The 13,769-nt window shown below is 52.6% G+C and overlaps 1 protein-coding gene across 6 annotated transcripts in view; it reads left to right on the top strand.

The window, feature by feature from the left end:
- The window catches only part of Mob2 (MOB kinase activator 2), a 60,052-nt gene extending 47,674 nt beyond the window's left edge, over window positions 1-12,378 (top strand). For all 6 annotated transcript variants that reach the window (XM_004851618.4, XM_004851616.4, XM_087211494.1 and 3 more), the window contains 4 exons: window positions 2,609-2,769; window positions 2,939-3,032; window positions 10,792-10,916; window positions 11,426-12,378. In XM_004851618.4, coding sequence (XP_004851675.1) covers window positions 2,609-2,769; window positions 2,939-3,032; window positions 10,792-10,916; window positions 11,426-11,733 — 688 coding nt within the window. In that variant the 3' untranslated portion in view covers window positions 11,734-12,378. The remainder of the gene's footprint in view (window positions 1-2,608; window positions 2,770-2,938; window positions 3,033-10,791; window positions 10,917-11,425) is intronic.
- Window positions 12,379-13,769: the final 1,391 nt, after the last annotated feature.

Here is a 13,769-nt window from a genome sequence, read left to right as displayed (position 1 = left end):
AGCCCAGGTATCTTCCCCACAAGCTTGCTGTGTGTTGGGTGCTCCGGGCCTGGGCTGGGCCCTGCCCTGTCCCCTGCCTGGCTCTGGCCACTCCTGGCCCCGCAGCAGAAGCCAAGCATATGTCGCCTTTTAAGGCCAAGATCTGCCGTGAGAAGCTGAAAGAGAAACATTTCCCTGGCATTGAGGGAGCATTTTTCTTTCCTCTTTCTCTTAAACTATCAGCAACCTTTCAAAACAGAAAGGAAAAAATAGGATTGGTCAGAGTTACAAAGACCTTTCACCTCCACCCCACCGTCCATGTGGCTGCTGACGGACAGGGACACAGCCAGAGTAGGCCACCTCCTGGTGCCATGAAGGTTGGCTGGCCTCAGTGTCCTGTGTTCTGGGCCATCAGGAAGGCACCAGCTTGTGCGCTCTCACTGGGTGGGCACCTGGAAAGAAGCCCGGGTGAGGTTTGTGCCACCTTCCTTCTAGGGGCACTCACTGCCTAGTGGGGAGGTGCTAGGGACTGAGCCCCCACCTGGGGGCTGGCAGGAGAAGGCCCTGGCTGTGGTGGTCATGCCTCTAGCACCTTTCTTCCTTCGGGTGTCCTCTCTGCAGCCAGGCAGGCGCTCTTGGAAAGCCTTCCAGGGCACCTCCTCGCCGGGTTGGCATCCTTCCTCACTCCCCGACTCACTTTCCCAGGTATGGGGCCCTTGTCTCCTCAAGCAGGCAGCCACACCAGGGCATGCTGTGTGCTTCCTCGGGGCCTCTCTGTCTGGGCAGTGCTCCCTCCTTGGGATTGTCTAACAAAGGTGTCTTACGCCTGTCAGTAAGTCTGCATGCCAGTGCTAGTTTACACCTGGTTTTGTAAAAGTCATGGTGTTTACCACTAAGGAATTCAGGTGTTCAGATGGGAACAAGAGACTGAGCCAGGCTATATGGAAGGCTTACTGCAGCTTGCAGCCAGGGCCTCCCTGCTGCCCCTGGGGTCCTCAGAGGTCACAAGGCTCCCCTGCCCCCAGGATTTTCATGCTCCCTTTGGGGTCCCTTGTGTTGTGCCCAGTGGAGTCTGCCTTGGGGAGCTCCCCATGGAGGCTTCCAGTCAGTCACCTCTTCGCTCCTGGAGGTGCATGTGGCTATGGGATGGGGCAGAGACCTTTTTAGAAGAGTCTCCAGGCTGGTGTGGCACCTCCTGGAGAGCTCAGGGCAAGCATCCGGCTGACAAGCACTGCAGTGTTTCCTCCCCAAGGGGAGCAGCCCTCCTCGTGGCCACTGAGACGCTTATTTAGCTTCTAAAGAAGCTTGGGGGCTGGGTGCTGCCCAGCGCAGGGGATGGCTGGCCTGAGAAAATGACCACATGCAGGGCCACAGCACGTTCTGCTCAATGGCCTTAGTGCCTGATGGCTACTCTGTTCAGCTGAAAACAAGACATACACTTATTTATTTTGTTTAACAGTACTAGAAATTGAACCCAGGACCTTCATAATGAGCTACATCCCAGCCTATTTTTAATTTTTATTATCTTTTTAAAATTTGAGACAAGGTCTTCCTCAGTTGTCTGGGCTGGATTCAAATTTACAATCCTCCTGCCTCAGCGTCCTAGAGTGGTAGGATTACAGGAATGGGCCACCAGTCTTGGCAGTGAAACCAAAACATTTTAGAGACATATATTTATCCATTTAAGAACAGCCATACCAAGGCATTGTGTGTTAATACAGCTATGCAATTTTTTGGAAAAGAACTGTTTTTCAAACAAGAGCAGAGCTATTGAGAAGCCTATGGGTCCTACTCCCTGCGGAAGCTGGGTTCTCATGCCACCCTGCCTCACGATGTACCTGGTGGAGAGCACAAGGTGCTCCATGGAGCCTTGGTCCCCTGTGGGTGTATAGACGCCTTATCTGGGACTCACACAGGGTGCAGGTGGGGCCCCTTGCCCTGCTGGCTGCTACTCAGTGGTCGTCTGTGAGGCCTGAGTCCCCAGAGCTGTCACCTGCATGGTCTCCCTGGTGGCGTGTGGGATAGCTCAGTAATGGAGGACCCGGGGTACCCAGGTGATGGTTTGGGGCTCCTGTCACACTGGGTGGGGTAGGCATCCTTTGAGGCCAGCCTTCCTGGGAGGATGAACCTCCGGTGTGCCTGGGTGGTACAGAGTGCCGGGTGAGCCTGGCCACTGCAGGAGGGGACATGCGGCCCACAGGACTCTGCTCGGGGCTCAGGAAAGCAGTTTTCTGAGGGAGGCTCACACTGTAGACTTGCCGACTGATGGCCACCCTGCCGCCGGCTTGGTGGCCCTGTGTTGAGTGCAGAGGCCCACAGTATTAACCAGGATGTTGTGAGGTCAAGTCACCCGAGCGCCAATGTGGCCACCACCTGCCTGCCTAGGTCCAGGTTCCAGCTAGCCAGAGGCCCAATGTCCCCGAAGGCTGGTCCACAGCTTCCTGGCTGGATCAGCCCCACCGTGGGTATCCTGCTGAGCTCCGGCAGAGGATGGATTCCCTCCAGGGGCTTGGGCAGCCCGTTCACCTGCACTGCCATGAGTAACCACAGTGGGGCCCTCCTTGAGGCCCCATGGGGCCTGAGTCCAGCCCAGCATATGGTGACCAAGCCACCCCTTTTCTCTCGGCAGGAAGTCAAAAGCAAAGCCCAATGGTAAGAAGCCTGCTTCGGAGGAGAAGAAGATGTACCTGGAGCCAGAGCATACTAAATCCAGGATCACCGATTTTGAGTTCAAGGAGCTGGTGGTGCTGCCCCGGGAGATCGACCTCAATGAGTGGCTGGCCAGTAACAGTGCGTGTGGGCTGATGGGGAGGACCCAAGGCTTCGGGCAGTCCAGCCTCCCGCCCCCATCCCGAGGACCCCCAGCTGTTGTCCAGCAGCCCCCTTGTGGAGGGGAACAGGCTTGAGTGCCCAGCTGGAAGCAGGGTGTTTCAAACCTGGCCCTTTCCTTCTCTTCCAGCAACAACATTTTTCCACCACATCAACCTGCAATATAGCACAATTTCAGAATTTTGCACAGGAGAGACATGTCAGACGATGGCGGTGTGCAACACGTGAGTAGCGGTTTGGCCACGCCCTCCTGGAAGAGGTAGGGTGGTCTGTAGTCGGCCCTGCTGCCAAGGTCCAGGCTCACCTAGAGTTCTGCAGAGCCTTGGGCTGGGCATTTCTCTGCACATTTGCCTGTCTGTTAGGCAGTCGGTCGCCTGGCCTTCAGGCTCCCTGCTAGGGCACAGGGGTGTCAGGATCTGGCAGGAGGCTGACAGGCAGGGATGTTTCTGAAAAGGATGCTCAGATGTGGTTCCCTGAGACTGCAGGACACCATGGGGGCAAGTGCTCCCCTGCACCAGCTCCTCTTCAGACTTCAGTGTGCTGGGAGGGGCAGCATGGCTGGGGGCAAGAAGGCTCACTTTGCAGGGGCTGATTTGCCTTCCTGGTGGCTGCCTGACAGGCCTGGTGCTGCCAGGTCTCCCGTGCATGTTCATTTCTGCCGTGGGCACCTCACCTGCGTTGTGGGTAGGAGAATGCAGATGGCATGGCTTGCTGCCAGGGCTGTGTTGGTTGTGGCACAGGCAGAAGGCTTTGTCTGCCAGGGTGTAGCTTGGTAGGATCCAGCCATGCATGTTTCCTTGCACCAGGACATGCGGACCAGGGCCAGATACAGACACATGAACACACGTGGAGGCACCGTCCTGAAAGCCATCCTATTTACAGATGTGGCCCTCCAGGCTCCTGGCACAGGGAGCAGAAGTCCCCAGGCAAAGCCAAGCTCTGCTGTGGAGATCCCACAGGAAGGAGGCACTCACATCACCCCAGTGGGTCACAGTCGTGCTTAGTGATGGGCTGGTGCAGCTGGCTCTCCACATCCTGTCCACCCAAATTTCGTAGTCTGGCATTGTCCTTGGAGGATGGGACAGAGCTCTGTGGCGATGCTGGGAGCAAGCTTGGTGTGGTAGGACAGAGATGGGTCCTGATGGTAGGTGAAGCAGCACTGCAGAGTGTCCATCCTGGCCAGAAGTAGTGTCGGTGGTGCTGGCCCAAGCGGCTGCCACAGGCTTCTGTGCCACATACCCTCAGGATTGGGTTTGTTGGGACAAAGCTTCCTGGTAAGAGCATAAGGTATGGTGTGGGGCAAGCCTCTGTCCATGCGGACAGCCATCCCCAGTGTGTCCTGCAGAGCCCAGAAAGCACAAACTCCCCTTCACTCCTGTCTGCAGCCACTCTATACAGCTGTTGTATGTGGATTCATGTTCATGTAATCCTTCCTAGGAATCATTTGAGACCAAAGGACAGAAACTCAAACTAGTTTGAAAGGAAAAGAGAGGTTTGTCAGAGATCCACAGAGCCCATTGCCACTGTCAAGGCCAGCAGGTCTGCTTGGTCAGAGAAGGTAGTCACTAGGCAGGGGACTCTCTCCTTCCTGCCAGTGCCCAGAGACAACCCAGAAAAGCCAGCACTGGAATCCAGGGGGGGTGAGAGAGGGTGGGACCAGGACGAGGGCAGAAATCGCTGCTGAGCACCTCCCACCTCTGCAAAGCTGTGTGCCCGGGGCAGAGGAAAAGCCTTCAGCGCCTGGCTGAGACTGGAGCCCGCAGAGCTCCCCCACATCACAAGTGCTGACAAAGCAGGGTCATCCCACGTCCCACATTCCACATCCATGGATCGCTGTGCTCTTCTGGAATGAAGAAGTGATGAAGGGAAACTTAAGTGTGGTGTGGCCTTAGACCTCTGGAAGAGAGTTGTCCAGGAGTCCTCCAGTGAGCAGTGGGGTGAAGGAGGAGCCACAGAAACAGCAGGAGCAGAGACTCCCTCTCAAGCTTAGCTCAGATAAGCAGGAACAGGAGCCAGAGCTGGTCTGAGAGTTTCTTGCTTGCGAGAAGGGGTGTGTAAGGTACCATGGTGGAAGGCAAGAGGCTCAGTCTGCCTCTGGTTGGAAAGGCCACACTCCGATGCAGAGTTGAGCTTGAAAGCCAAGTGTGTGTTTTGTAGTGCTGTGAGCAGCCTCTAAAACTATAGAAAGAGATACAAAATCTTAATAGGTAAATTAAAATGGATGGAGTACTAGTGAAAATTTAAGTAGCTCAAGAGAAAACTGGAAAGAGGAAATACAAGAAATGAAAAGCAGAGGGAAAGAAACAAATAATGGTATATCTAAAATCAAAACATCAAAAGTTATAGTGATACAACTTTTGATATAGTTATCAAAAGTTATAAATATGAATGGTGTAGACACAGTTAAAATACAGTGTTTATGAAAATGGATTCTTAGGAGAAATTTCTTAAGCCAACTCTGTGGTATCTACAAGAAACTTACTGTTTAGCTGCTGTAACAATGTCTCAGACAGTGCCTTCGAAGCCATGGAAGTGTCTTTCTCCCAGTGGTAGAGGCAGGAAGTCCAGGTCCAGGAGTGGCAGATACGGTGTCTGGTGAAGGCCGGATCTTCTGTGAGGTGAGGCGCTCTCTGGGCCTCAGTCACGGCAGATTCCACCTCCCAGAGGCTCCGCTTCTGACACCATCTCCTTGGGGCGTGATTCATCCTGCATGTCTGTGGACACAGACACTCAGACCCTAGCATCATTTTAAATGCTGTATAGAGGTTCAGAGTAAAGGGATAGAAAACGACAAGCCTGGAAGACACTAATCAGAAGAAGGCTGAAGTGGTTGTGTTCCTACCAGACAAGACTGAGGACAGGAGGAGACTCACCGGGCAAAGAGGGAGCCATCACATGCTGGCAGAGGGCCGGCCTGCCAGGCAGAGTGAGGTTCCAGTGCATTGCATGAAGCACCAGCTGAGCGTGGGGCATGCAGATAGAGCCGAAGCCCCACCACAGCCCTGACCCTCACGCAGCAGTGAGAGCAGGAGCAGTCTCCTGACATGCCCGTGAGCTGAGGCAGCCTCAGCAGAGGATTGCACACTCTTCACGTTCACAAGGAGTGTTCACCAAGATAGAAGAGCCCTTAACAATTTTTTAAGAAACTGAAGTTAGATACTAAGTAAGTTGTGTAGCCACAGTGGAGTTAAACTGGAACTGAGTAACAAAAAAGTAATGAGAATTTTTCTAAGCACTTGAGAGTCAACACAGTCCTGAATAATCTCTTGTCAGAGAGACAGTCTCCGGGGAAATTAAAAGCTGTTTTAAACTAAACACAAAGTTACAATCAGAATCGTGGTATGCAGCAAGGCTTAGAGGGAAATTTATAGGCCTGGATTCTTATTTTATAAACATCTTGAATCGATAATCTTAAGTTTTCATCTTAAATAAAAATAAAAATCAACCAAAATTGAGCGGAACAAAGGAAATAAGAGAAGAAATCATTAAAAGTGATTTCTGAAAACAGTAGGGAAGTCAGTAAAACCAAAACTTGCTTGTGTGAAGAGATCAATAAACCTTTAGCAAGATGCAAAGATAGAGACTGTGCAAACGATCAATATAAAGAATGCAAACATAACTATAAACTCAGCACATGTTAAAAGGATGATAAAACATTTTTTAAAACCCTCTATACCTGTAAATTATATAGCTTAATCCAATGGACCAATAGTTTGGAAAACACAAGATTTAAAAATTAGCAGTGCACTATGGGGAGAAAAAGCAAAGACATCCACACTGGAAAAGAAGAAATGAAGCTGCCACCACTTGGACAGAGCGTGACTGTGAAAGCCTCAAGGGTTCAAGCAATAAAGAAATAAAGCCAGACCAACATGCCAGAAAAAATATATGTAGTTCTTCACACGACCACTGGATAGTTGGAAACCTCAATGAGGAAGGCAGTACCATTTATAGTAGCTTTAAAACCATGAGACACTTAGCTGTAACTTTAACATTCACAGGATCTGTACCCCAGAAATTACAAAATACTGATGCAAGAAATCAGCATTGACCTATGTAAATGGGGTGGGGATCGCCACGTTCGTGAATGGGAAGACTCAGCAAAGAACATAAATCCTACTGCAGGTGGATCTGTTGTTTTAGTGCAGTTCCCATCAAAATCTCATCAAGGTTTTCTGGCTTTGGTCCAGCTAGTTCTAATTTACATGGAAGGACACAGTAGCTGGGACAGCTGCAAGAATTTTTAATTTATCAGAACCTATTAAGTGATGGTTTTAAAAGCAGAGTTTCCATCAAACACTTAATCAGGGTAAAAATACATATAAAAAAACCTAAATCTTCAGGCAGAAGTAAAACATAAAAACATCATGTCTACTACAGACTGTAGAATGTCAGAATTTTAGGAGATTCACATAATAGTATTCTGTGGCACTAAAATGTGTAAATACAGTTAGAAATACTACCCTTTGGAACAAAAGAATTTTGAAACAAGAATTAAAAAGTCTCATAGTTTTAAGGTTTAATGTAAAACCACAGTAAATAGAACAGTATGATATTGACCAAGGGACAGACACACAAACTGTGGGATTGGAGCAGGGTCCAGAAGGAAACTCATAGATGTGGCCTTCTGATTTTTGACAAGAATGTCAAAAAAATTCAGTGGTGGAAGGACAATGTTTTGTTTTGTTTTCACTTTTTTATAAAAATTTAAAGTTGGCTCATAGCTTGCATACAGTCTCTTAGCAAAATAATTATAGTTTACACAGCCATTTTATGTTATGTGCCAAAAATGATGTACAATTACTGACAGAATACACCAACCATTTTTCAACACTTGATTCACACTGAGAAACAGTCTCTTGATGATTCTTCTCAACTCTGATTTTATTTAATCTAAGTTTTCACTTTTAGCTAAAAAACAGTGCAAGTAAAATATATGCTGAAAAGGTTCTGATTTCTCTTTATAGCTTCACAAACTGTAGGAAATAAAATGCATTTGTACAGATGCTGAGCACATTCAGAGGAGCCCGCCCCAGCTGGACTTCAGCCTCCACCAAGCAGAAATGCGGTCACCCTCCAGGGTGACAGTGCTGCAATGAACTGTGTGTTCCTGGAGAATTTTGAGAGGAGGGGAGGGGAAGGGAGGGAGATAAATAGTCTAAAAATCAGTTTGCTTTGCCAACTGACTATTACAAAAATAAAATAAGTGAAAGGAGGTCACTGGCTGCAGACACACACCTACACAGTAAGTTAGGCTGAACTAAACCAAAACGCACAAATAAGGTAGAAACTGCTACACGGTGACAGAGCGCAGCGAGTCATTTGCTAAGCGATTCCATCAGTCTTTATATAAGGCTTGTTTGCCAAGAAGGCCACACAATCAAGGATGAGCTCGGGTTTAGTTGTCCTTTAGGAGTATCCACAGGCCTCTGTATTCTCTCTGCTACAGAAACAGGTTTTCCACACTGAGCTGATTTAGAAATGGGAATATAAAACTGTTCCATTGTAAAGAAGTGGCTTTTAAACTATATCCCATTTGCTTATTACAAAAAGGCATAATCTGCAAGTATATAAAAATGTCCCCAGGAGTCTCGTCAAAAACACCGTGCTCCTCCTGTGTCACTTAAGGAATGTTGTGTAGAGCAACAGTGAATGGCTTGTCTCACGCTCATTTTCTAAACGAAATATGAAGTCCCTGAAATACGAGGTGGGACAGTGTTTTCAGTAAACACCTCCTTGAAAACCAGTCAGAAGTGTGCAGGAGAAAGGAGAGTGACAACCTAAACCTCACAGCTTATGCAGAAAGTGTGAGTCTGCAGTATTTTAGAAGGAGATCTGCATGGCCTGGGACGAAGCAGAATTCTGTGAAACTGAAAAAGAATCAGTCAGATTTTACAAAGATTTAGAACTTTTGGTCTGAGAAGGACACTGTTAAGAGGAAAGACAAATTGCAGGATGGGAGAACATCTTGCAGATCATATATTGCACAAAGTACTGGTACCCAGAAACAAAAACTTTATCCAGAATATAGAAAGAGCTCTCAATGTACTGAGGCATCTGGAATACTTTGGGAAAAAAACCTCACATGCACTAATGGGATCCGGGTTATGAAACAAACTCCCAGTACACCTCTGTGATCCAAGTACATACAACAGATCTCTCACACAGGCCGATAGGATCCAGGACATGTAAGGAGCTCTCCTGCACCTAAAGGAAGATGTCCCAGTGTACAGTGTGCAAAGGACTTGGAGACAGCTCCCCCCAGTGGTCCTAAGAAATGGAGCGGAATCAAACAGCTAGGACTGGAAGCCCCATTTGACCCAATTCCCCTGCTGGGTATCTTCCCAAAAGAATTAAAAGAATCATGCCACAGCGATATACGTGGACCCATGTTTATAGCGGCACAGTTTGTAATAGCTAAAGCTTGGAAACAGCCCGAGTGCCCATCAACTGGAGACTGGATAAAGAAGATGTGGGGTTTTTTTTTAATGGAGTACTACTCAGCCATAAAGAATGAGAAACTAGAGTCATATATAACTAAATGGATGCATATAGAGGCCATATTCTTAAGTGAAATAAATAGGACACACGTGTAAATACCGAATAGTTTCTCTAGTGTGAGAAACTGAAAGTGTAAATAAGGACTAAATGTATAATTGACATTGTGAAATAGGAAGGAAAGTTCTAAAGGAGTGGGGGAGGGGAAGGGGAAAGGACAAGGGAAAAGAAAAATTATGAGAACAGGAAAAACATGGAAGCAAATTGTTTGTAAATGGGGAGGGGTGAAGGGGGTGGAGGGAGGGCTGGGAATGGGAAAAAAATAACCAAGATACGTCATGTACAGGTGCAAGATCCCAGTGAGGAATGTAACTGCGTTGTATACTAACATGTGCCAATAAATAAACCTAATGAGAAAGAGAAATGAAGCAGAAGATGGTCAGTACCAGTAGCAGGGAAGGAATTCGCCCTGAAGCCCTGCCGTCTCCCTGCCCGCACACCTGTGTGAACACCCGGGGCCCATGCGGACATGCAGCCCTGGGATGTAAACGATGCCACTGCTCCAGACAGGGATTCGCAGATTTTCCTGAGATGAAGCACATCCTTTCTGCAAATGACCCCTTCCTGGTATTTGCCCTATAGAAACGTGTCCCACAAAGAAAGCTCGTGTCCACGCAGAAGCCCACACAGGAGTGTGTCACAACTGCTTCCTAGAAAGAAGATGTCGCTCAGCAATGAGTGGACAAATGGGCTGCACCTCAGGGTGCAAAGGGATGGACTCCTGATACGTCCCCATGACAGGGCCAGCTCCCAGAGGCATGTGCTGGGGAGAAGCCATGTCCTTCACTGCCAGTCCCTTGTGGTGGGCTCTGAGGAGACAGCTGGAAGTGTGGGCAGCCAGCGGTGTGTTGTCATAATCACGGTTGCAAGTCTGTGACCAGATGATCCAAGTCACCCTGAGCTCTGTGGCCCGTATGTCCTTGTCCCTGACCCTGGCCTCTTAGGGTTGGCTGCCCCGTGCCTGGGCATCCAGAGGCCAGACTGCAGGTGCCCACTGGGCCCCATGGGCAGGGTGGGTTCTAGTGGCGGAAGTGGGTGCTTCTGAAGCTCTAGGCCCTCTGACAATTACCGGGCTGCCTCCCAGGCAGTGACAGGCACATGCCAGCTACTTGGACTGAGGTGGAGGGTGGTGAGTTCACAGCCCACCCGGGCAGCATAGTCATCGAAAAAGTACGATAGAGTGCAAAGCTAAGCGGAAGTGCAGGAAGTGAGGATGAGCACCTTTGTCTCCCTGCGCACACGTCCGGCCCTGGGCCTGGGGCTGCCAGCCCCTCCCAGGTGGTGGTCTGGGTCAGCGCCTGCACACCCCACAGGGTTGTGGTCAGACACGGTCTCTGATGCCCTGGCTGCAGGTCCCGCCTGTGCCATCGCGAGCCCTGTGTTATGTGAGGTGGGAGCGGGCACCGACTGGCTCTGTCCCCACAGACAGTACTACTGGTATGACGAGCGGGGAAAGAAGGTCAAGTGCACAGCCCCTCAGTACGTCGACTTCGTCATGAGCTCCGTGCAGAAGCTGGTGACCGACGAAGACATGTTCCCCACAAAATACGGTACGTCCCGCAGCTGGCAGCTCAGCCACCCCGGCTAGGCATCATCCTGGGGCTGGCAAGTGCTTGTCCTGCTGGGCTAGCGGGTGGCCAGGGTGTGGCTGGGGGTGGGGCCCCCGCTTAGCACCTGGAACTTGGGCCGTGCAGTGGGGAGGGCGCCCTGTGGCCCCACTCTGGGACCTGAAGCTCTGCACGGCCTCCACCACCAGCTTTACAGTGAGACCATCCCCTTGGGGGCTCTCAGGCTGATACGTCCAGGCCCGGCATGGCTGGGGGTCCCGGAGGAGACCCTGAGCTGCCAGGGGCCAGCACAGGCGCCGGGGACTTGTCACCCCAGCCCAGCCCGCACGGTGCCTGGAGTGCACTCGGCAGGCCCTGCCCCGCCCCACCCCGCCGGGCTAGCCCGCAGGAGACCGCACACTTGAGCTCCCGCTGGCCACCCAGGCTGTGGATGCCCAGGGGGCTGGGTCGGGGAGGCAGGCCCCCAGCCTGTGACATGCTGCCTCCCCCAGGCAGAGAATTCCCCAGCTCCTTCGAGGCCCTGGTGAAGAAGATCTGCAAGTACCTGTTCCACGTGCTGGGCCACATCTACTGGGCCCACTTCAAGGAGACACTGGCCCTGGAGCTGCACGGACACTTGAACACACTGTACATCCACTTCATCCTCTTCACCAGGGAGTTCAGCCTGCTCGACCCCAAAGAGACCGCCATCATGGACGACCTCACCGAGGTGCTGTGCTGCAGCCCTGGTGGGGGCGGGGACGGGGACGGGGCCAGTGGCGGGGCCTCAGGGGCACAGAACCACGTGAAGGAGAGATGAGCCAGGCTGGACGGGTGCACATGTGCAGAGACGAGCGTGCGTCTGCGTGTGCGCACACGTGCTGGGCACGCCGAGGTGCGAGGGCCTGGGGCCGCCCCGAGTGCGGGCTCCACAGGTGCGCTGGGGCTGCAGCGTGCTTCCTGGCTTCCCTGTTGGATGGATGAGTGCTATTTGTAGCAGCAAGCCTGGGATTCATTCATTCATTCAACAAACATTTATCGGACTGACGTTTGCATTTTCTTACATGGGGTTTCCCTTTCTTGGGTCTTCTGTGTGGCGCTTGCCCTCCCTCGGCCCCTCCCGGGGCTGTCACTTCGTGGAGGAGGAGGGCCTCTCTCCGGGGCTGGACCTGCACACCCGGCCGGGTTCTGCTCTGTTTCGGGGTGGGGGTTATATCAGAGACCCTCCCCTGGCCTTGCCTGGGTCCTGGCTCTTTGTGGCTCTGCGTGGGGGTGCCAGGGTGACCCACCAAGACCCACACCTGCTGCTTGCTCTCGCCACCCCTTCTTGCTGCCTCCCCACGCCCAGCAAGGGTACACAGATGCTGGGCGAGGCCGGCCGTGGCTCTGTGCGGAGACGCAGCAGGCAGAGAGGCAGAGATCGCTTTAGTCCATCTGTTCAGTCGTAATAAACAGAATTCTCTCAGGTCAGAGCCTTGTGTGTCCTTAGCCTAGCTGCTCCTCCCTGGCAGGAAGGGGTGGGAGCGAGGTGTCACTGCCTGGTCCCTCCTGTGGGGCAGGAACCACAACCATGGCTGGGTCAGCTGTACCCAGCGTGGGGCTGCATGGCCAGGGTGGGTCCAGGGCAGCAGTGTGCAGTAGATGGTGGTGGGGAAGAAACGGGGTTGGGCCCAGGCTGAAGACTGAGCAGGTGGGCTGCGAAGTGGGCTGCAAAGATGAAATGGACCTGGGTGTGGGCACTGCTGTGGGCTGTGATGGCAGAGCAGCTGCCACAAGGCCGGGCCCCTTCCAGCCTGGCTTGTACAGCGTTCCCCGGAGGTGACAGGCCCTCTCTCCTGTCCTGCACCACCTCCAGCTGGGGCCACTGCAGGCCAGAGGCCCTTCTGCTCTCACTGCTGCCCGTGGTCCTCCCGGCCCCATTCTGCCAGCCTTCTCTTTGGACCTCCCCAGCAGCCTCTTGCTCCACCTGCTCCTGAGAGCTGTTCCACCTGTTGGCCCTGAGGCTGCCCCAGAAAGTCCTGGGCACCCCAGGTCCTCATAGCCTGGCCCTGCCTGACCCTGGGTGCACCGCCGGTCGGTGGGAGGAGCTCTAAGCTCCAGGGGCCTGGGCCAACCACAGGCCTGCTGACCCAGTCCTTGGGATGGAACCCCCACCCCAGGTGCTGCCCGCCACACAGCTCTGTCCCACACAGACCCTCTAAGTGGGGGCCTTGGGATGTCCTTTGAACCTGACCTCCGGGCTGTGCTGTTGCGGGTGCTGGAGGGCCTGTGGGCGAGGGAGAGGCTGGCCTGGCAAGTCGGTCCCCTCTGGTCAGTTCCCAGGGCAGGGCAGAGACAGGGGTCATGAGGATGCTGCTTCCTAGACGGAACTGCTAGACAGAGCCCTCGCTGTCTGTGAGTCAGGTAACACGCTCGGCCAAAGCCACAGGAGCTCCTGGGGAGGTGTCCAGGACACACACGGGCCCAACAGGAAGGAACAGTGCATCCCGGGGCCCACAGGTGTCAGAGCCTGTGCAGTCCACCTGGTGGGTGGGCAGCAGGATGAGGGCTGATGCAGCTTGTGGGGTACTGGACAGTGAGCCCCCAGGTGACCAGCCTGCATGCCTTTGAGGGTAACAGGACACTGTGTCCACTGGATGGCTCTTTGCCGCAAGACCCTGAGTCCTGGTGAACTCGGGCCTCGGGGAAGCCTTCGTACCTGTGCCCGGATTTCCCTGCCTGTCAGAGGGCTGGCTGCAGGGGGCTCAGCCTAGCACACAGCTGCTCTTCTTCCTCCTGGCAGGTGGAGCAGTGCCCCACCCCACCCCATGCCCATGTCCTGGCCCCTAGGACTTCGTGTCACTGTTGCTGTGGCAA

This window comes from Heterocephalus glaber, unplaced genomic scaffold, assembly GCF_053883595.1.
Source record: "Heterocephalus glaber isolate CG9 unplaced genomic scaffold, H.glaber_assembly_v1.0 deba00001428, whole genome shotgun sequence".
Taxonomy (NCBI): Eukaryota; Metazoa; Chordata; class Mammalia; order Rodentia; family Bathyergidae; genus Heterocephalus; species Heterocephalus glaber.
This window is presented reverse-complemented; position numbering and strand designations above follow the sequence as displayed.